Raw genomic sequence first — 23,499 nt, forward strand, 5'->3', positions numbered from 1 at the left:
ATACCCGTACCATTAAGATCCTTTTCCTACACTTTGTTTTCATATACTTCACTGCGGGTAGCCAAGTTTTAGACTTCAGTTTGATTTTAAAGACTTTTGGTTGTTTCTCTTTAAACTGTTAGCAGACATTCACTTATAATATCACTTTTTGATTACAAAAAAGTACTTGGATATTTTTAATGAAGCCCAGATAAAATTCTAACTCGTTCAAGAAATATGCATAAGAAAGTACAATTAGACAGAGTAAGCCCTTGATCTGCTTGCAATTCTGCCATCATCTTTCAGTTACTGCCGGCTCAGCCAAGGGAGCTCCAGCTTATGTGAAGGTCTGGCTCTGTGAGCTGCATTTATACTCACACTGCCTCATCTGTTCTGGTCTGGATCACAAGTAAAGTCCATTCATCTTGTGTTAAATCTGCTTTTCTTTTTGGTATGGAGAAAGCTAAGTGAACAAGGTCAAGTAGAAACCTGGGTGGCAGCTGAAAAGCCACTGACCCCACTTACTATTACATGCCACAGAGCAATTTGCCTAACATCTTAGTCAGACACACTGGATTTAAACCAATACTTTCTCTTCTTTTTACTGTGATAAATACCCACACCAAACAGAAACCCAAAGCTCAGCTGGGTCTACTTCCTCTGTGCATTCAAGTTTTTGTGGCGTTGGGGAGGAGTTCCCCCCTTGATTCTGGTGGTTGGCGTTGAAGAGGAAGGTTTTTAGAAAATGTAGTACAAAGCTAATTTTCCAAAGAGTTTTTTCACCTGCCCCTTTTAAAATTTTTCCATGGCTGGAGAGTTTTGGTAGGAGGATAATACTGTCCAATGAGATGGATTATAATTCTGAGCTGCTACATTTGGAACCAGATGAAGGTCCAAACAAGAAGTAGGGCAGCCACTAAAATAGCTAAGATTACCTGCACTGGAGTTAAACTCACTACTGGCTCCATGGGACACAGTACTTCTGGCTTTCACCTCTGACCTACACACTCAAGGTTTACAGTCTTCTTTCTTCTCTTCTTAGTAATTCCAATTGCTTCCACTCCTGGACATCACACGCCATCAAAATGGCACATTTTGGACAATAAGCAAACACTCTTTGTATAGCACTGATTGGGATTTCTCTAATTGGTGTCCTCAGGACAACTGACTTTTTTTTTTCCCCCAAAATGACACAAGTTAGGCTTGCTGTTAGAAGAGAGGCATAAGGCTGATTATCTTCCCTTAAACTGTGGATATCCTATACCTGGAGACCTCTTTCTCTAGACCAACTTTCTTCAATTCTTTCTTAACCTCATCACCACAATGCACCTGACTTTAGAGAAGTCTAACATATGGAAATATTAAATGCGTACACTACTGTTAGTGGGTGTGATACAGTGATTTATAATAAAATATATATATATTTGGTCTTTGTCCAGTTCCTGGCACAGAGCTGTTAACATCATTGGAATTTCTTTTTTTTTTTTTAACATCTTTATTGGAGTATAATTGCTTTACAGTGGTCATTGGAATTTCTTAAGTGATGTGGAGCAAAGAAGGTGTCTTTTGTTCTATTAATGACTTGACTCTATGAAAGCACCTAGGGATGGGGGCTGGTTGCCAGGGGAACCAACCGTGTGATTAGAGGGTTGGAACTTCCTTATCTGGGCAGGGGAGAGGGGCTGGAAGTTCAATGGATCACCAATAGCCAACAATTGAATTAATCATACCAGTGTAATGAACCCTCCACAAAAACCCAAAAGGGCAGGGTTCAGAGTGCTTCCAGATTGGTGAACACATGGAGATTTGGGGAGGGCATACACTCAGAGAGGGCACAGAAGCTCCGTGCCCCTTCCCACATACCTTGCCCTACGCATCTCTTCCATCTGGCTGATCCTGAGTTATATCCTTTTATAATAAGCCAGTAATCCAATAAGTAAAATGTTTCTCTGAGTTCTGTGAGCTGCTCTAGCAAATTAAACAAACCCAAGGAGGGGGTCATTGGAACTTCTAATCTACAGACAACCCGGACTTGTGACTGGCACCTGAAGTTGGGGGTAAGGGGGGCAGCCTTATACAACTGAGCCCTTAACCTGTGGAATCTGACACTATCTCCAGGTAGATAGTGTCAGAATTGAGGTGAATTGCAGGACACCCAGCTGGTGTTTGAGAATTGCTTGGATGTGTGGGGAAACAAGCCTCATATTGGTACTGGGTGCAGAATATTAGTGGGTTATTTCAAAATCAGAGTATTACACTTATTCCTAAGTGAACATTTATTTGATGATTCCTTGTTTCTATAAAAGTCCTCTGAATTAAATTTCCAGTCTTTTTAGCGTGAACACAATCAAGAAGTAGACTCTGGTATTTAAGAACTGGTATTTTAATATGTGATATCGTAACTCTTGTTAACACAATAGTGCTACTGAATTTATTTATATTAGTAACATGCCATATTAGTCTCCTCATAACATCACTAGAGAGCAGACAGAAAAAAAAAGTCATCTTTGGTTAATCGATTTTGCATAGAGTCTGAAGAAACATCTGAACATCTTTCAGCTGATTACCAAAACCTTAATTGAGATGTCACATAAGACTTCATTAGTGTATTTTTGTGCCTGATTATTTTTCCAACAAAAATTTATTGTTGAACATCTACTTCGTGTATAAGGTATTCTGCTAAGTGCCAGAAATATGGTCCATGAGAGCGAAAGAAAAGTGATTACAGCATAGTACAATGCTTTCTTTCACCATTACAGAACTGTTGAAGAAATGGCGATGAGGTACTCAGTCTTTTAGAACAAAAGGTAAAGAAACCAAGAAAAGGAGTGGCATATGTGGAGCTTTACCTGCATGCTTATTGCGTCTGTGGCTGATTCTTGGTGTGGATGAGCCATTTCCCCGTGGCAGAAAAAGGGCAGCACCTTTGACCGTTAGAAAGCTCTCGCTGATGCTATAAGGAAAAAGTAAAAATAAATAAATAAACAAGTAATTTAAGGAAGAAAATCAAACAGTAAGATGAAGACCGACTTTGGGATTGTTTTCTCTTCCCTTTTCTAAAGTTCCAACCTCATGGGATGAAGTAAAAATAAAATCAAAAGAGCCTCTGATAAACAACAAGGTCCTTCCTACTGTATAGCACAGGGAACTATATTCAATATCCTGTAATAAAGCATGATGGAAAATAATATGAAAATGAATACGTATGTGTGTGTGTATACACACACACACACACACACACGTATAACTGAATCACTTTCCTGTACAACAGAAACTAACACAACATTGTAAATCGACTATACTTAAATTAAAAAAAAAAGAGAGACTCTGGTTACTCACACAGTCTTGTCTACTATAATTTTTCTGAAACAAAACTTACAATATTCTATATACATTACACGGTAGCAGTTAAGAGTGAAGGCTTTGGAAATATAGGGTAAAGGCTCTGGAACCAGACTGCCTGGGTTTGAATCCTAGCTCTACTACTTCCTACTTGAGTGAATTTTAGGGGGCCTAAGTTTCTTTACCTATAAAACAGGGATTAATAAATAAATTGAGGTTGTTGTGAGGAATCAATAAGAATAAGAAGCTTCTTAGAGTGGTGCCCTTAATAAATATTACTTTAACAACTAACAGAGCTAACAGATCTATGGTTATCAATAACTAATAGATCTATGGTTGTCAATAATGGTGTTTCAACAGCATTCTAATCAGACGTGAAATACGATACAATGCTTAGCTACTAATAATAGATCCAAAGTTTGCATAAAAGACTTATATTTAAAATATACACACATCACACTAAAGTGTTACTCAAAATTTTACTTTCACAAACTTGCATTTCCATATGATTGAAAAGGAGTAGTGCACAGGAAGTCTGGTCAACCCATGGAGTTTGCCCTCCATGTTAACATCCTTTATGTGAATGATAGCTCAACAGAGGTGGGGAACTACTGCTCAGCAGAGAGGCTATTCAAAATACAATTACTAGTGGATATCCACAGAAAACAGAAATTGTATCTAAATTATTTCATATCGACAGACTTAGCCTTTCAATGTTACCTACAGAATCTGAAAAGGATAGAACTTCTAAGTCATTAATGGCAAAGTTTAGAAACACATAATGAAGGATTCCAAGATTGCTTGCGAGTACACCATTCAGTGTTAGCTAATGTATTGTAAATTACACTGTGCTCCCTACTCAACATTTCCACTTGGAAAACTAATTGGCATTTCAAATTTACACTGCCAAAACTATTCTCTTGAGTCCCCTGCAAACCTGATCCCTAGCTTCATCCATCCAAGTTGTTTGGTACAAACATATAACAGTCGTCCTTGGTTTCTCTATTTCCAATAATATATATCTAATCCATCAACAAGACCTATGAGATTTACTTTCAGATACATCTTGAATCTGCCCATGTAGCTCCATTACTACTCTGACAATGGTCCAGGGTACCACTGTTTTTCACTTAGACTACCGTTAAAACATTTTCTTTTATTACAGAAAATTTCAGACATATACAAAGTAGAGGTAATAATACATGAGCCCCCCACATTCTCAAACATTTCAGCTTCAATTCATGGGCAATTCTGCTTTTCCTATATCTTTACCCCTTTTGCCCTATCCCTGAAGTGAAACTAACCCCAGACATTATATCAGCAAAAATCCTCTAAACTGGTCTGTCTGCAACTATTTCTGTATCACTACTATCCACTTACCAAACAGCAACCAGAGTGCTTTAAAATATACAGATAAATATCATATAATGTCACTTTCCTGCTTAAAACCCACCAACAGCTTCCCTTTTTATGTATAAATTAAACCTGAAGTCCTTAGCTGGGACCTCAGGGCCCTGTAACAGCTGATAAGAAGTTATTTCTCTGGTCTTATACCATCTCCCCTTTTGTTTACTATGACCTGGTTGCACTAGCCTTCTTTCTGTTTCTTCTATATTTCAGGTCCCTTCTCAGGGCCTTTGTGCTCTTTGTTTTCTACTTGGGACACTTTTCTCCTGGCCTGTCACTATTTAAGTCACAGCTCCAATATCATCACCTCTCCCCCCATCCCAATCATACTCTATCCTGTTGTCCTGTTTTGTTTCCTTCAGGATATTTATCATAAGCTAAAATTATATTTATTCACTTGTATACTTGATTGTGGTCATCTCCCTATGATAGAATATAAGCTCCATGAAGAATAAGACTTTATTTTGCTCAGCACTGTTGTATCTTCAACACTGGAAATAGTGCCAAGCACATATTAAGTGCTTGACAGATATTTGATGGGTAAATGAATTCATCCCAGGGTTTTTTTCCCCCCATACTCTTTTATCTGACCCATCCCTGAAACAGGAATTGTAATTTAGGACAAGAAAATAGAAATTCTGTAATCTCACAGGTAAAAAGTAATGATTACAGAATTCAATATATGTGGCAGATTACTGGGCGGTAAAATACAAATGTGTGATGATAAATTAATCGATTAAATGAAATTAAATCATCTCTATAACAGTTGTCAGTCCTTGATTCAATTTTATCGTTTAATCATGTGGCATGAAGCTGATATACCTTTAAGGTAACTTGCCAAATAGACTGGAATATGTCTTCTAAAAACAAACACAAGACTCCACAGCGGCCACTTTACAATTCTGCGTGCTGGCTGCCTTTGTTTTGTTTTGTTTTCATCTTTAAATAAAGCATTGCACTCTTGTGGTCTGTTGCACAAGTCTTGTCTCTTGTTACATTTGTGGTATGCACATGTCACCCTGCTGTGGGTCACTCTGTTTCACTCACATTACAGGAACAACCTAAAACAAAATGTCTGAGCGACAGGATGAGTGGGGTACACCACAGACAGGAAATGACATTCACACTGCTGCCAACACAGCAACTGTCTGTTTTACTAAACGAACATATTTTAAAAATAAAGGCTAAATAGTTACCTATCAGCAGGCAAGTTACAGCTATGGGCACTTTGGTTTCCAGTATGCAAAGGGGTCTCTACATCTACTAAAGAAGTATATTTGTTGAGAGCTTATTTCAGTCATTCTTTTTGTAGGACAAAAGTAGTTTCTCTTTGACAAACACACCAACTTCCTGGTTTTTAGACTTCTGGAATATTATTCTTAGATACATTTGTGGCTTATGCTTTAAAGCATATTTCTTAAGTGTCTTCTTTAAAATGTATGTAGGGCTTCCCTGGTGGCACAGTGGTTGAGAGTCCGCCTGCAGATATAGGGGACACGGGTTCGTGCCCCGGTCCGGGAGGATCCCACATGCCGCGGAGCGGCTGGGCCCGTGGGCCATGGCCGCTGGGCCTGCGCGTCCGGAGCCTGTGCTCCGCAACGGGAGAGGCCACAGCAGTGACAGGCCCGTGTACAGCAAAAAAATAAATAAATAAATAAAATAAAATAAAATAAAATAAAATGTATGTAGTGCTTTCACAAGGGGAGGATTGGGGTGGAGGACAAGGGCCCTTGGTTAACTCAAAGCTACCTGGAAAATTTCTGATTATAAAAGAAAAACCAGGAGTCAAAGTCACAATTGGTATAAGGGAAAAGATGCTGTTCTATTTGAGTCATTTATACAAATCTCAATAAACTTTTCTGATACAACAAAATGCACAGCAGGTCCAGCTGGGCCAGGAGACTGCCCTAGTAGGTGCGATCTAGGCCCCCAGAGAGTCATGGCAGATACACTCTGGATGGTACGATCAATCCTCTTTATTCTGTGGCCCCAGATTATGACTCCCCAGTTATCACAAAAGTGGCATAAACTGTTGATCACAAGGGGACCAGGAATGAAAGTGTAGCTAATTACAAAAAACGCTTTTCGTCACTGAAAAAAAGTCAAAGTTCTATAAACGCTATCAAAGATGGGATGGCAACATGGTGGCATGGAAGTGAAAAAATAAAATTCGAAATCACCAGAGTTTAGGAGGATCAATTTCAACTTGAAAATTAAATGCTTTATTTGCATATGAAGAAAATAATATGTATATTTAATCACATGTACTTCAGTGTAAGGTAAAGGCTTAGTATATCTTGCTAGAATAGTGAGAGACATTTATGTAAATATTTGTCTTTCTGAAGCATCTGGCTAAAGATTCAATCAACACAGAGTTGGTCTCTAATTTAAAATCTAGAAAGGCAGGTGAAAACTTTTACATGTTTTCTGAACTGACCAGTTATCTAGAGCCTGGCCCAGGAAGAAGAATGCTCCAGTAAATTCTATGGAGCCATCTGTATGTGATTACAGATGTCCAAGTTAAACACAAACCTCAAAGGACTTAAGAACCCCCATATTAAGGAAAACACAAGATAAAGAACATTCTCCAAATCTAAAGTTGGAGAGTCATTAGCTGCTTGATGAGAAAATGACAAGGATCATCTTTCTAACACAGTGACAGTGACATTCTCCAGTTTTTATCAGAATACGTCTGAAGAACATCTACCCTTCCCTTGCCATAAGATCACTTGCTCAACAAATGGAAAGTCATCCCTAGTTTGATACATGAACTGAGCTAATAACAGCTAACTTGAGTAGATGCCAACTGTATGCCAGGCACTGAGCTAAGCACTTTACATTATTTCATTTAACCTTCACAACAATCCTATGAAGTAGGTACTATTTTTTACCCCCAGTTTACACATAAGAGACTGAGGGGCTCAGAGGTGGTAAATTATCTGCCCAAGATCATACAGCTAGCTAGCAATCCTCTGAGTAAAGATTCAAACCAAGTTCTGACTTGAAAGCTCATGCTCTGAATCACTCACTCTCTATTATGTTGTTCTAGTTTTATGATATAGTTTATGGAAGATGAAACACAATGCCTTCCCTACAGAACTTTTCAACAGCACAGAATTGAAAAGTAGAGACAGAAGTGAAAGAAAAGGACTGAAATCCATTCAGATCTCAACTCTTATTCCTTTTTTGTTCCCCCTATCAAGGCCATGAACAGAAAGACTTTACTGAGGGGAATGAAGAACATCTGGCTGAGAGATGAATCCAGATGGGCTGGACAGCAGAGAAAAGAACTGGGAATGACAGTAGCATTTTAGTCTCAAAAACAGAGGAAGGAGCACTCTGTTTTAAATAATTTGGGAAAGCACTCTGTGCCAATCCCTCCCAATCAAAAGCACTTTGCAAAGCATGAAACTCGTTTACTGGCAGTTTCTTCTCAGGCAAAGTGTAGAGGAAAAGGTCAACTAAGTGAAGAAAATACTTAACTGTTCTCAGGTTAGAATAACCTTTGAGGAATGTGGCCAGGGTGGTCATCCATGACCAGCAGGAAGGCCAAGGAAGCAAAACAAAGCAATGACACACCTGGCCAAACTGCTACATGTTAGTTTGACAGACAGTCTTCTGTTTTACATGTAACACACGAGATGAAATGAATCATTCACTATGGGAAATCAAGTTTCATAAAGTGGGTGTAATGCTTTTACTTTAACATTAAAATGAAGAAAGTAGATTTTCATGTTTATAATGTTTCTAATGCCAAACTCTTGAGTTTGTTTGGCATTTCTGCCTGAAGCCAAAATTCATAGGTAAATTATTGTGTAATACTGATGGCACAAAATGTTATTGCACAAGGTAAGCTAGTTAGCATTTATGTAAAATTCGAATACACATAATCTGAACTGTTATATTTTTATGTTGAAGAATATTCACTTATGGGAAACTTGCAAATACATTCCACTCTCCTAACAACACTCTCCCTTTCCTGATAAGCTTTCTCTGCTAATTTAGTTGCTTAATTTCAGATTCAAGGTACTAGGGCAGCTCTGTCAATCCCATTAGGTGGAAAGGAATTCATGTCCCCACTCAGTGTGACCACATCCCACAGAAAGGTAAGTTCATAATAAAAAGTTTCAAATATCAGACCAGAGGCCAAAGGACTACAGAGCTATCAATACTAGTGCCTACTGAAAAAGTCTGGCTAAATCCAAAAAACAGGAAGGACAAAATCACTGTGCCTTGATGGATGAAACATGGCTACAAAAGTCAAAAGCACACTTCAGGTAGTGAGAAAAGTTTGATTCTGTAATCCTAAAGAAATTTAGATTACAACGGGAGAAAATCCAAACCCAAATACTGTATGCACTATTCTCTGTAATTAAACAATCCCCAACCCCATCTCCAACATACAGGCCATACGTTCAAGTGACAGTGTTGGAATGGCAATGGATACCTGGGACCCTCTCTGCACCCCGGACATAAACTCCCAGATACATGCCTATGAATGCAGGCAGCAGGATTTTTTCTCTATCAGCAGACAAGCAGAGGCTGGTGTACATTAGTAAACTGGTTATTGGCAAAGTGGATAAGAGCTTAAGGCAGTTCTTATTCATTAACTACAACCACCAGACCATTTTAGTTCCAGCTAATCTTCCTCTTAAACTCTGTTGCACAATGCCCAGCACAACTACCTTCAGATGCAGCTATTTTCCCCCCTTTCCTACTTTTCTACAATCTAAGAGGAAAAAAAAAAAGGTCTGTCTGTTCAAGGCTGAGGGACAAATGCCATCAGGACTAATCTTCCCGGTCCTTTCCCTACAGATGATAAATTGGAGGGGGAAAAACCCCAGAATATTCCTTTTTGAATGTTCATTTACTGATAAGATCTTGTAACCATCCCATTTTTGCCTCAAACATGTACATCTTAGAAATGTCCAGATAGAAACACAATATAGGATCAATAATTTTATCACTGGCCGTACAATTCAACCTTCCAATTACTACAGATGGGGGCACATCTGAGTTGACATTTGTGGTTTCTGGCTGTCCAGCAATAGAGCTCTCCTTTCTAATTTCACCCTAGTCTCCTTTTGGGAATGTGCCTGGTCATGGTGACCCTCCAACTCTGGAACTGCAAGGGGCCTTGCAGGAAGCTGGCATGTGGTTTAAGCTTGGCCAGTTGGAAACTCTCTCCTGAATCTCAGGCGAGTGACCCAAGTGAGTAGGGAGAATGGGGGATGGTCACATTCATAGTGGGGAGAGTAGCAAGGTACAGCACAGTCGACTCCTGCTCCTGGGCGTTCCTTGAATGCCCTTTGCTCCTGCCTGTTCTCTAAGTTTGGTCTTCTAGTCTCCCATCCATTAGGTAAGCTCTGACATCCTTCTAAGAAATATTTTGCTTAAGATAGTTAAAATTCAGGGCTTCCCTGGTGGCGCAGTGGTTGAGAGTCCGCCTGCCGATGCAGGGGACACGGGTTCGTGCCCTGGTCTGGGAGGATCCCACATGCCGCGGAGCGGCTGAGCCCGTGAGCCATGGCCGCTGAGCCTGCGCGTCCGGAGCCTGTTGCTCCGCAACGGGAGAGGCCACAACAGTGAGAGGCCCGCGTACCGCAAAAAAAAAGATAGTTAAAATTCATTTCTGAGCTTGCAACAAAGAATTGGTACATCAACTGAAGTTCAGAGATGTGAATGACTTGCCCCAAGTCACACAGCTAGATAGCAGTGGAGCATAGACTAAGGCCCATGTCATCTGAAACCCAGGGCGGCACTTTAACCCTTTATCTTAAGTTAGCGGTTACCATAACAGGACATATTTGCTGACTTAATAATCTGAAGCAACCAGAAGTTAAAAACACATCTGGTCAGTTCATCTAAAGAGAACAAAGGCAGGATTTCATGGCAAAGCCTGGTGTGATATTTGTTCTACTTTTCATGGTATCCTGAAAACAAAGTTCAGGTCTGGATAGGGAAATATTTAGACATACTCCCATGAGGCAAGTACTTTCATGCTGTTTCTTAAAGTTGCTTCTTTTTTCTTTTTCCTTTAGTATGTTTGTTGGATATTAAACATTGCTTTAAAAAAATATCAAAAACTAGATGCCAAAAACAAGAAGTAAGAAAGACCATGAGGCCTAGGCAGGAGGGCAAGAAAGCCTACATGGGAAAAGAAGTGGATGCCTGACCAGCCCTTGGTTCCTCTGCAGTCTTCTCTCAGACCAAAGGTGCTTCTTTCTAGATGTTGTCTGGTCATATACACACCCGACCTCCTGTCAGGGATTAAAAGTGTTTAGATTTTGGTTTGGAGTTTTGAAGTACTACCAAATAATGAAAGGTCAGAGCTGGAGGGCCCTCAGAGAGGGTCTAGGTCATGGCTCCAACTGGTAGTAGGTGGGCCTAATTCAGCACATTTTGTGAGACCAGCACAGATGTAAAATCATTTTAATTTCTGAATACCTTTGAGAAGAGCAGCCACTCTCTCCAGCTCCTCCAGGCAGCCACCACCCCTGGAATTACACTGAGAAGTCTGGCCCCCAAACACTTCTGAGTTTGAGCTAAGATTCAGAGACCAGAACTTCTCGTGGCACTACTGCCACCTTCTAATCTCTGTCCCTTTGCAGCCACTCTACCAAGTCTCAGCCTCATCTCCAACAGCCACCTGCCAATATTCCACCTACCCCTCCTCAGAGAAATAAAAACAAATACTCCCCCCTCTCCCACCTCCACCAAAAAAAAAAACAAAAACGAAAACCGCAGGTGCCTATGAAAGGAGTTGGTTTCAGGCACTTCCTGACACAACGGACCCTAGTCCGCCTGATGACTGACAGTGCTGGGGAGTTTTGTTTTCAAGAAGGTCCTCCTCCAAGGAGTGGAGAAACCACCTCAGCTCAAAGGAGCCCATTTCCTTTACAGGCTGAATTAATAAAGCTTCTCAGTCCTGTGGCCCAAAACTCTAGACCTAAATACTTTTCTTTCAAAAAGGTAAAGCCTAAAAGCTGTCTGAACCAAAGACTAAATGACCTAAACAGTTCTTTCTCAGTATTTAAAATGCTGGATGTACACGGATCACCAAGAGACATGACCAACATTACTTAGCACCAAATTTTAAATAGTTGGTGGGATTAAACAAAAAACAAAAGAAGATTAACTAAGAAAAACTGTTCAGCATTTGAAATGTTATTTCATTTGCATGATTCAACAAATGCCTTTCCAGGTATTTTAAACACACCTGCAGAAGGAATGTAAGTTGGGCTTTTAAGCACTTGGCCAAAACATCAACCCCTGCTTTCAGACCATTTCTCTTTCACCTTTACGCAAAGCCTCTTGTGAGGCTCAGGGCAACTTCTAGTCTTTGTTGCTGTCACCTTCTGACATCCTTGTCACTAGCTTTAATTTACTCCTTATTTTGCTCAATCTTCTCTCTTTTAACCCTGATTCCTACTACAATCTTAACAGATTCCATTGTTCATAGAGATGAACATCCAACAGCTTGTCCCCAAAGTTCTTGTCCCCTTGATCTTCAAACACCTTCACCTGGACTCCATTTAGACTTCTAATTCCCAGAGTCCCTTTCGAAGGCATCAGAGTTTGATGGACTTGATTTCAGAAGCCAAACTCCCACTTTCTGACTACAACCCCCTCTCTTGTGACCTTCATGTGTTCACTCTCTCTTCAACCTGGTTGAGACTCCGGCCCCTTGATTTCTCAGTTTTTTCCCAAGCCATCTACCTCTTTTTGGCTTTTCTTCCTTCCCTAACCAACCTAGTCCCATGTCCTATTTCCTAACTGGTTTCCCTGCAATCTGTTCTCTTTGTTTCTGAATTCCCTTCATAATACTAACTACAGCTTAAAATTATAGTATTTTTTGATGACTTATTTATAATTTTCTGTATGAGCAGCAAGCTCCTTGAGCGGGAACAACTGCCTTGTTTAATGTTCTCTCTCTAACGTCTAGCATAGTACCTGACACTAAGTGCACGTGCAATAAATATATATTGAATAAATGAAAGGCAGCCCAATGTTTAAGGAGATTATGAAACCATGCCTCTGGATGCCGGCGCACATCCATGGTCTCAGTGACAGAGATATCAGAGATGACAGCAACAACGCTGAGTTGACTCAGCTGGGCAGTTAATCCCTCCAGACACAGCCCCCCTACCATTTCCATCCCTACCTGCTCCAAACCCTCCTCACTCTCAAGTCCCATCACAACTCCTGTTTCCTTCAACTCTCCACTTAACCTGGTCTTCTACACCATCAAGAAATGGAGGCTAGCTGGTGTGATTTCTCCCAATTATTGATACTTTCCCTCACCTGCGGACTTACCGCCTTTCTCCAATCTGAGAATGATGCATCCAGCTGTCAAAAGTCAACCCTCTCACCTGTGTCCTTGACCCCATTCCCTTGTATCCTAGTTTTACCAATTAGTCACCCCTCTCTCTAGTGACCACTTCTCCTCAGCCCAGAAACATGCTCAACTCTGTTCTTTCACATCCTTAAAACAAAACCCTGACTTGATCTTGTGTCCCCTTCTAAGTTCTCTTCTTTATTACAGCAAGTCTATACTTGCTGTCTCCATTTTCTTCCCTTGTCAGTCTTTTTTTTCTGCTGCCATCTTGCTTCTGTCCCACCTCTGAAACTCCTCCCCATCCTAAGTCTGCCAGTGATTTCCCAAGTGATAGATCCGAAGGACAAAGATCCTTGTCTTAGCTTGACACCAATTTCTGTTTTTCATTTAGCACCTGGAGCCTTGATGAGCACTAGCAAATCCCTTTCTCCTTTTTGAGACTCTCTCCTCTTAGTGTCTAAGACACTGAACCAACTTGGTACTTCTCTAAGCATCCCAGCTCGAGATCCTCTGCCAGATACCCTACCCTACCCTGCTCACTGCTCTTACACCAGACAGATTGTCTGACCTTCACAGTGCTCTGAAACTCATTTGCAACTAATTGTACTTAAAAATCAGAATTTCCAGCTTCTCTTGAAAGATGAGAATATCTGAACACATATGTCCACCTTCATGCCTAGCAAAAACTGGCCAGAGCTGCACAGTGGCTGCCCCTTTAGATATCACATGATGGTAAGTGCTACAGAGAAAAGCAGCAGAGTAACAGTGAGCGCTGCTGTATGTATTTGTGTTATAAGGTATGCCCAGGGAAAGTCTCTCTGATGACGTTTGAGCAGAGATGTGTAGGAAGTAAGGGAGGTGGCTGTGTGGCTGTTTGGGGAAACAACATTAAAAGTAGAGGGAGCAGCAAATGCAAAGGCTCTGAAGTGCACTTGGCTGGTTTGGGAAATAGCAAGGAGGTCAACAGCACTGAAGTGTAGTGAGCCAAAGACGTGTGGTAGAAGATGAAATCAAAGAGATAGGGAAGGGCAAGTGGCACAGGTCTCAGTGTCTCCACTTCATTTGTAATTTGGCTTCCAAGGCACTGTAGTTGAGATTTTCTTTAGTTAGTCAAATCCAATGGGCATTTTTCAGTCCTAATCTTTCTTGACCATTTGATATCGTTGATGACCTTGTAATATTCTTTCTTTGTATTCCTCCTATGCTTCTATTCCTTCACATTTTCATTTGTGGGCTCCTATTCTTTTGCCAACCTCTTAAATATGTTGTCTTCTATCATTTCCTTGTCATTCCTCTTCTTGCTCTATATATACTCTTTTGGATGCCCTCATCCACTTTCATGGCCACCCTGTCCTATAAAGGATAAAGGACGACTCCTGTAGTTAGCTACTGATAGATAATAAATTACCCTAAAACTTGGAAGCCTAAAGCAACAAAATCATGTATTATCTCACACAGTTTCTGTGGGTTAAGAGTCCAGAAGCAGGCCAGCTGGTGGTTTTGGCTCAGGGTCTCTTATGAGAATGAAGTAATCTAAAGCCTAGACCAGGGCTGGGAAGATCTGCTTCGCTTCCAAGATTGCTCCCTTACATGGCTATTGATAGGAGGCCTCAGCTCTCTGCCATGCAATGGTCTGCTTGACTAACCTTATGACATGGCAGCTGTCTTTCCCCTGAGTAAGTGATCCCAGGAGGAACAAGGCAGAAGTGCGGTATTTCATGTCTTAACCTTGGAAGTGACACACCATAATTTCTGCAATATCCTATTAGTTACATAGGTCAGCTCTAATGCAGGAGGGAACTACACAGGGATGTAAATAGTGGGAGGCAAGAATCATTGCGAACGATCACTGAGGCCTGACTGTCTCGCCTCCCAAATTGGTTCTCTAGCTCAGATTTATCACCAAAGCCCCAGACCTGTACAGTAAGCTGTCTACTGAATAGCTATTGTTTGTTGATGATAATGGCAACAACTCTGCCATTAACTTCACAAACTTTTTTTGTGAAAACCTGGAATTGGGTACAATGGCATGTCCATCAAAACGTTCTCTCCGGGAGTTGTGTGACGGTGGTGGAAGTGGTTAGGTGCTGGCTCTGAGCACTATGAAGTAAACTTAAAGATGCTGTAACTATCATTTACTGAGTACCCGCCCTGTGTCAGGCACGGTGCCTGGTGCTTTACAATCACCCTCTCGCAACAACTCCATGAACAGAAGTTATTCTTCCCATTTCACAGATGAAGAAACAAAGGTTTTGAGGGTAACTTCCCTAAGCTTACCAATTACACAATCAGCATGACAAAGCAGGGATCAAATTTTGGCCTATTTCCAAGTTATGCTGTTTTGTTTTGTACTTTGAAACTCCACTCCATGGCTTTAGTAGTCTTGAGTTCTTTGCCTGTTTTGTACAATGCAGTCTCACTGTAGCCCACCTAGTAGGGTACCGAGAGGGTTCTAAGAAAGAATTCTCAGATTATCAGAAAACCAAGGTTTTAGGTTTTGGTTTTGGTTTTAAATTGAGTTAGTTCAGTACTACTTTACCGCAGCCTTACAAGTAATTCTCAAAATTCACTGGCCACAAAAATTTAACCCAGTCTGTAGAACGTCAGTCTATCATTTTTCCTTGCCTAACCAGTTCTTCTATAGCTGTTCTCTACCTTACTAGGCTAAGAAAATGAAATAATTTGCCAACAGGCACTCTTAAAAGTCTCTCAAAGATACTAATTCTCAAACTATCAAACCAAGGGGAAGAGAGAAAGGCATGGCAAAGTATGTTGACTCTTTTTTAAATCTACTCGCTGGTTTTCTTTACTATCCACTGCACTGTCTGACTTTTTAAAAGTCCTTGGGCAAAATCCTTATATTTGTAACTGTCTTAATGCACATTACAGATCCTTTCAGCCCCATACTGATGCACAGTGAAATCTAGGAAGAACACTGTTGCCAGTGCTTAGGTTCTGACACTTAAAAAAACAGTTAACTTTTGTAAAATAGTAATACTAGTGATGATGATGATGATGACTAAGGAGCAGGAGGAGGAAGAGGATGAGAAAGAAGAGAAAAAAACAAACAGCAAAAGGCAAAGTTCAAAGGACAATTTAAGGAGCTGTCAGAGAAAAGGGAAAAGAGAAGCAAATGGCAGGCAGTCTCTGGCCTTAATCAGCTCACATTTTTTAATCGACCTGATGTTCCTTGTTTCCTGTCTTACAGAATCATCACAGAATTGTACCACCGATACAGGTGAAAAAGTTACTCCACTTTTCCTTGCAAATTTAATTTACTGAGCTTTCCTGATGCCTGATTTAATGTTTAATAGTTAATTTTTCAAATTCACTAAATGCACATTTTTAGATAAAGTCATGCAGAAGCAATGACCCACAGCACTTTCTTCCCTATTTTCCAGATAGTATTCATAAGAAATTAGAGGGCTAGGGACAAAGAGATCACACAGTAGTATTTTGCAATACTCTAGTGTGCAATATGAAGCAATGAGAATTCCAAACATTTTAGTTAGGATTTGGAAAAACAGGAAAATATTAAAATCAAAATGATTCAAGAGTAAATTAAAATTTTCCTGTGTGTTTCAATGTGGTGGAGGGAAAAATGGTAAATCATCACATATTTGCTCCAGTGTAGGAACAATCACCTAAATGTCTTTAGGTACTGGTTGAGCTAGGTCCTAAAACTACTCCAAGTGGCAACTCAGGACAAAGGAAAACATAAGGAACAAAAGGAAATTATTTTTAACTGCCAAAGGCAGGTTTTTTGCACAATAATTGGAAGGAAAGTTGCAACCCTGAGGAGGATCTTTTAACCTTCTCACATGGCCATAGACAGATAGCAAGGGTGTATGTAAGTGTTGCAGACTTCCTTAGTCATCAGGGGACCCTACACACCACAGAGGTCTACCCTTTAAATACCTAAGCACAGGGGACCACAGGAAGTCTAAAAGGAAGGTGGCTGAAGGTATTCTTAAAAGTGCATATTTTTTTTCTTTTTGGAGGACTGTATGAATTGAAATGTTTATTTATATTTATGATAAATACTGATATATGGACTAATCTGTTTCTTCTATTTACTTAGCTTTTACTTTTCTTGTATATTTCCTTTCATCTATCAGGGTAAAGAATATATATTTTTACATGCTTATCAACATTTTAATAAATATATTTAATGCAGCAAATCAATATTTCTAGTTTGTAGATATGTTCCTTCCTAAATGAGGCTTCCCTGGGGTGGGCACAGCAATGTGCCTTGAAAGTCAATATAATTTAAAACACCAGTTTTTAAACGTTAAAATTAAAAATCCTGCACATATATGTGTCTTACTTTTAAAAATAAAGGTTGGATCTCAGCCATACTCTAAACACTAGAATACTTGGATCTAGGAAAGGAAAATAAGAGAAAGAGGACTCACTGACAAAATGCTGATAAGCTGCAATGCCCTTTCAGTAACTCAAGACCAAAAACCAAAAGATGATGCCAGGATCAGGGGAAAAAAAAGGGAAGTGGCTGAATGACAAAGTATCTGAAATTCGGCTTAAGAAAAAGGACGTAACCAGGCAAAACGGTATGCATGTAAACAATAGGAAGGTAATATGGCAGGAGTGGAGACGGCTATTAGTAAGGATGGAGGCATTGTGGGTGATTTTTTTCTTTTTGCAAATTTCTTTTTAATGATGGTTATACTGTGTTTTCAATTTTAAAAAAGAACCCAAAAAAGCGGGGGGGGGGGGGAGCAGTACAGGAAAACACACCGTGGGAACAGAGTCATGCACACAGATGTTTTGCGTAAGCTGCATTTTCAGAGACATCTGCCTTTGTACAAGACTTGAGAAAGTAAAGCTGTCGTCAACAAGTTCTCTGAAGTGATGGGTGGGGCCTGATAGAAAGTGAGCTGTGAAGAAACCAACAATTAGTACCCTTAGGGCTCAGAAACCCACAGTTTCTTAGATTAAGTTCCTCATTTATGAGCCACCTCTCTGCCCAAAATGCTTTGCCACCAGCAATGTCTGCTACTCAAACAAGGAGGACTCAAGCTGCCCATATGTCTCCACTCAAGTGACTGAGGTTCTTTGTCAGCAGCACCACTCAGCTCTTTGCAGAGAGAGGCTATCTCTCTGTGGTAGAAGAGATAGGGCACAACCTACTGTATAAAAATCTGAGTGGGAAGCAAGCTTCCCTACTCCTCCCTTCTTGCTTCAATTCCAAATAAAAATGTTTATCATGTACAGAAAAATTCGTGTAAAAGCAAAGATAATACACTTGTTCTGCCACCTTGCTTTGCTGTATGTTAAACTTTACTTCTGTTTAATGAGATGAATATTCCTAGGTCTGTATTGTTTGTTTTTTTGTGTGTGAGGCACTGAAAGGAAAGTCCGTTGACACTGTTTTATATAGTGCCCGCTCTAACACCATGTACGGAGTATTTAATAAATGTGATCTGAAAATGACAACAGAAACAATGCTGAAGACTCAAGCACATTTCGAAGGATAATAAAGTATGAAAGTCACTCACTGTAAAACCTCTTCTCTGGTGTGTGTACATAGGGTGTGTGAGCCCTGAGGTCTGCAACACACATCACAGGGAGAGCCTGCTTTACTTGTTCTTCTTTGCAGCCTTCAATCATGCCTGATGCCAAGTGGGGAACTTCTATTCACAGAGGAACTTTCAACTTATTTGCAAAGTTCTTAACAAAGTTTTATCTGTTATCCTTTCTTGAACTTCCCTTTTCTGAGAAGTTGGGTGTGCTGTGTGGGTTACTGTCTTACATCTGCCTTCTGAGTGAGTTTACTACAAAAGATTTTAGAAACTTCTTGTTCAAGCATAGTAGCCTCTTCTAGGTTCTATATGAGCTTCCCTTACTGCTAACATGACAATGGAGCTGATAATCTGTATTTATATAAATCTGTTTGGATAAAGCTACCAAAACTGCTAATATAATCTTTTTTAAAAAATATTTATTGGGCTTCCCTGGTGGCGCAGTGGTTGAGAGTCCGCCTGTCAATGCAGGGGACACCGGTTCGTGCCCCGGTCCAGGAAGATCCCACATGCCGCGGAGTGGCTAGGCCTGTGAGCCATGGCCGCTGAGCCTGCGCGTCTGGAGCCTGTGCTCCGCAACGGGAGAGGCCACAACAGTGAGAGGCCCGTGTACCGCAAAAAAAAAAAAAAAATTTATTTATTTATTTATTTTGGCTGTGCCGGGTCTTAGTTGTAGCATGTAGGCTTCTTAGTTGCGGCATGTGGACTCTTAGTTGCGGCATGCGGACTCTTAGTTGCAGCATGCGGACTCTTAGTTGCGGCATGCGTGCAGGATCTAGTTCCCCGACCAGGGATGGAACCTGGGTCCCCTGCATTTGGGAGTGTGGAGTCTTAACTCACTGGACCACCAGGGAAGTCCCTATAATCTTACTATATGGTGAAAGAGTTAAGAGGGAGGGTCAAAGTAAACAAGGGGAGAGGTAAGTAGGTCATAGATCTGAGTGGTCTTATATTACTGGCCAAAGAATTTGGACTTTACCCTGAGGATAACAGAGATCCATTGTTTGCATTTCTAGAAAGATTCCTCTAACTACAGTATGGAGAATGGATTGGAAGGGGTTGAGACTTAGAAATAGGGAGACAGATGTTACTTTAGTGTTTCAGGCAAGAAGTAGAGAAGGGTAGTCTGATCTGAGCTAATGGGAATGAAGAGAAGATGGATATCTTGGGGATATTCGTCTAGTTTACTTTCTGGTACCGATGGAAAATTTACTCTGTAAAGAAATTCAAATTCCAAGAAAAAATCTGAGAGAGAAAGCTTTGATATGTGTCAATTCCTTGCAATCAAAGAATGTCTTTTTCTTTGCACCTCCTGACTCTTCAGACAGATCTTTTCCTTTGAACAAATCGCAAAGCTTTACAGACTCTCACGCAAGAGGGTCAAAAAAGAAGTCTTACTGACATGGACATTAACTTTCATACCACCTGCTTCTGTCCAAACTTTTCTCAAAATAGATTTTTTTCACTACCTCAACTTTCTCTTAAGTTTTACTTTACTAATCCTCAGATTTGGAGGTCAAATTTGCCTTAACCTATCTGCCAGCTGACAGCCAATCATCCTGCATAAGCCAGGGAAACTTACAGGCAATTCTTCCTCACGTCACTTTGTTATCACACATGTCTAAATCATTTCCTGCCAGGCACCAAACTACCAGCATCAAGGAAGAACAGCTGAAGAGAATACTTTTACACAAAGGACTTCCCTCCTTCCTAATCCCCTACTCAACGGATATGACAGTATACAGATGATACAGTCAGGGCTCAACTTAAATGGAAGATAGTGCAGCTAAGCTGTGAAACCATCTTAAACCAATCATAAAGAAAGCAAGGTTAATTGTCTGCACATAATAACAAGCAAAAAATGAATCAGAAACCTGAAGCCAACTTCAACCAAAAGAAGGCAACTGAATTTTACAAATTCATCTGTATTACATTAGAATAGGACATCAGTGAAAAACTGCTGAGCTGGTAATGCTAAATCTCTTTGCCTCTCAGCTAAATTAAGTTACCCATTATTAAAGACTATCTATGAGAAGACAGTTCTCATAGATAATTAATTTCCCCACCTCTAAAATCTGTAGTTGTGTAAAACGTAGCTCTGGAGAACGTAGAAAGAATTTATATTAAACATTAACCACAGGCTATCCAGAGGAAAGGACTGGAATAAATCTGGGGAATATACTTAAATCACAGTAAAGTTGCCATGTTATATAGAAGCCAACTAACCTTGCTTCTTATTTCTCTTCTGTTAAGTGGGATCACAACACTAAATAAGATGTTAGAGTGAAAGATGATTAAAAATGTGATGAGGTGGCTGTACCAAACCTTTCTTCGTTGTCTCAGGGAAGACAGTAGGGGCACACCTGGCCAGGACTCAGCTGACCAGGGTTTTCTAATCTCACTTTACATATGGTTTGGTGCCTTTGAGTCAGTTTTAGCACTTTAGGCAGATTCTCTATTTACAAAGAGAAGGTTAGTATCTCACCTGCTGCAGGGAAACATGTAAAGGTAGAGAGGAAAAAGCATGGAATTGAGAGTCAGGTGACCTAGAGTTCTTGCTCTGTCACCAATGAATTGTATAATATGACATGAGACAATCGGATCTCAATTTCCTCATTCAACATTATAAACTCTTAAGTTTGTGATTTTAGGAGATTACCACTAGGAACCTTAAAATCATTCCATTAGTTCAAGATGAGATCACCATATTCCTATTAAACAGTCAAAAATACCAACTAGGTTTTTCACAGCAGAAGAGGTAACTCTCAAAGAATGCCCTTAAAAGGTTATGTCACAATGGGCTGGATGCCTCTGCAAATGTGACGTTAAATCCTAGAGGTTTCTGCTCAGTAACCAAATGGTTAATCTGTCCACTGGATTCCTGATTCCACTGGAAAATTTTTCTGCAAATGGAATCCCATCCCTCCCCCACTCCAGTGTTGATCAATTAAAAAAGAAAAGGATGAAACGGCTGCTTGAGTCGTTTTACACTCATAAAAGAGGGTACAAGTTGCCTGCCTGAGCTAAAAGGTGGTGTACCGGAGTCACCCGAATTGGCCATATTACTGATTCACTTGGCCCTCTAGAAAGCCATTCTACCTCTGAGTTTCTCCATCTGTAAAACAGGATTAGTTCTATCTATCCTGTCTCACATGCTTAGGGATAAAATATCCTTTCTTCTTAGTTGACAAAAGTTTGTGCAAGCTTTCTAAAAAGTATCAAGTACCAGAATTATATAAATACAAGTTATTATCCTAAAGTACATGAAGCTTAGGCTTTACCTTTTAAATTCTGAATAAATGTTAACTTTTGGTCAATGAAAGAAAAAGAAACCACCCCCAGGCATGTTTTTTTAAAAAAATAAATTTATTTATTTGTTTGTTTATTTATTTTATTTTTGACTGCATTGGGTCTTCGTTGCTGTGTGTGGGCTTGCTCTGGTTGCGGTGAGTGGGGGCTACTCTTTGTTGTGGTGCGTGGGCTTCTCACTGTGGTGGCTTCTCTTGTTGTGGAGCACCGGCTCTAGGCTCCTGGGCTTCAGCAGTTGCAGCACGCAGGCTCAGTAGTTGTGGCTCGCAGGCTCTAGAGCGCAGGCTCAGTAGTTGTGGCACATGGGCTTAGTTGCTCCGCGGCATGTGGGATCTTCCCGGACCAGGGCTCAAACCTGTGTCCCCTGCATTGGCAGGCGGATTCTTAACCACTGTGCCACCAAGAAGTCCCATGGGCATGTTTTCACATGGAATGAACTCCTGGCTTCTTTCTGAAGTGATTTACTTTAGCTTTTAAAATAATTTTTTGGTTTAGTGCATAAAACCTTTTAACCCAAGGAGCAGCTGGAAAAAAGCATCTCTACATATAAGCAGAACTAAAATAGTGTCCCTATTTCTTTAAATATAACTGTAACACTAGTAATGAAGACCAGCTAAGGTCATTCTACTGTCTTTTTCCACATTAGCCAAGTCCACACCTTGCTATATTTAGACAAGGTATGCATACCCCACTAAAGATAGGAGACTCAGTCCTAGGTTTAGGGTCAGAACAGTGGGGTTATTACCTCAGCTGAGGGGGAAAGACACTGAGAAAGAAAACCTATATTGATGCATTCCTTGGCAACCAATAGAACAACCAATGCTCAATTTTATCTCACTGTGAACAGATGTATAATCTCTAGTATGCATAGAACAATCTCTACCATACATAACTCCAGCACAGTCATGACTAAAGCAAAGCAGTGAATATCATTTAGATAACTCGCTGGCCAGGATTGCTCACCATGCCTTAGCCAAAGAGCTGTCTAGGTCAACAGGGTAAAATATTCAGCCGTTTGATCTCTTGGGAACTGGAACAAATAGGTTTTCAACTCGGGAATCCCCACTATGTCAAAAACACCAGGGTCTGACTGGTAGAGTCCTCTAGCAGTGTCCAGCTGACAGCCTCTTGGATCCATCGTCCGGCAAAGGAAGAACCAAATGGAGACAAAACTGACTTACGTATTTTTTTTAAAAAGCTTATGGAACATGGATTTTATAATAGAGACTGTGCTGAACTGAGTCAGGGACATGGTAATGCAGGTAATGGAGGAATCTGCTTGGGTGGATATATTCTGTAAGGGGCCCCTAAACCTGGGGTCAAAAGAAAAAGTCTGGGCTTCGCTGGTGGCGCAGTGGTTGAGAGTCCGCCTGCCAATGCAGGGGACACGGGTTCGTGCCCCGGTCCGGGAAGATCCCACATGCCGCGGAGCAGCTGGGCCCGTGAGCCACGGCTGCTGAGCCTGCGCGTCCGGAGCCTGTGCTCCGCAACGGGAGAGGCCACAACAGTGAGAGGCCCGTGTACCGCAAAAAAAAAAAAAAAAGTAAAAAGTCTGAGGAAAATATCTTAAAGAAAAACACAACT

At 40.6% G+C, this 23,499-nt stretch overlaps 1 protein-coding gene across 2 annotated transcripts in view; it reads right to left on the minus strand.

The window, feature by feature from the left end:
* Window positions 1–23,499, minus strand: part of SSH2 (slingshot protein phosphatase 2) — a 245,163-nt gene that overhangs the window by 65,280 nt on the left and 156,384 nt on the right. For both annotated transcript variants that reach the window (XM_059997044.1, XM_059997045.1), the window contains one exon: window positions 2,829–2,932. In XM_059997044.1, coding sequence (XP_059853027.1) covers window positions 2,829–2,932 — 104 coding nt within the window. The remainder of the gene's footprint in view (window positions 1–2,828; window positions 2,933–23,499) is intronic.

Source organism: Delphinus delphis, chromosome 19 (genome assembly GCF_949987515.2).
Source record: "Delphinus delphis chromosome 19, mDelDel1.2, whole genome shotgun sequence".
NCBI classification, from domain to species: domain Eukaryota; kingdom Metazoa; phylum Chordata; class Mammalia; order Artiodactyla; family Delphinidae; genus Delphinus; species Delphinus delphis.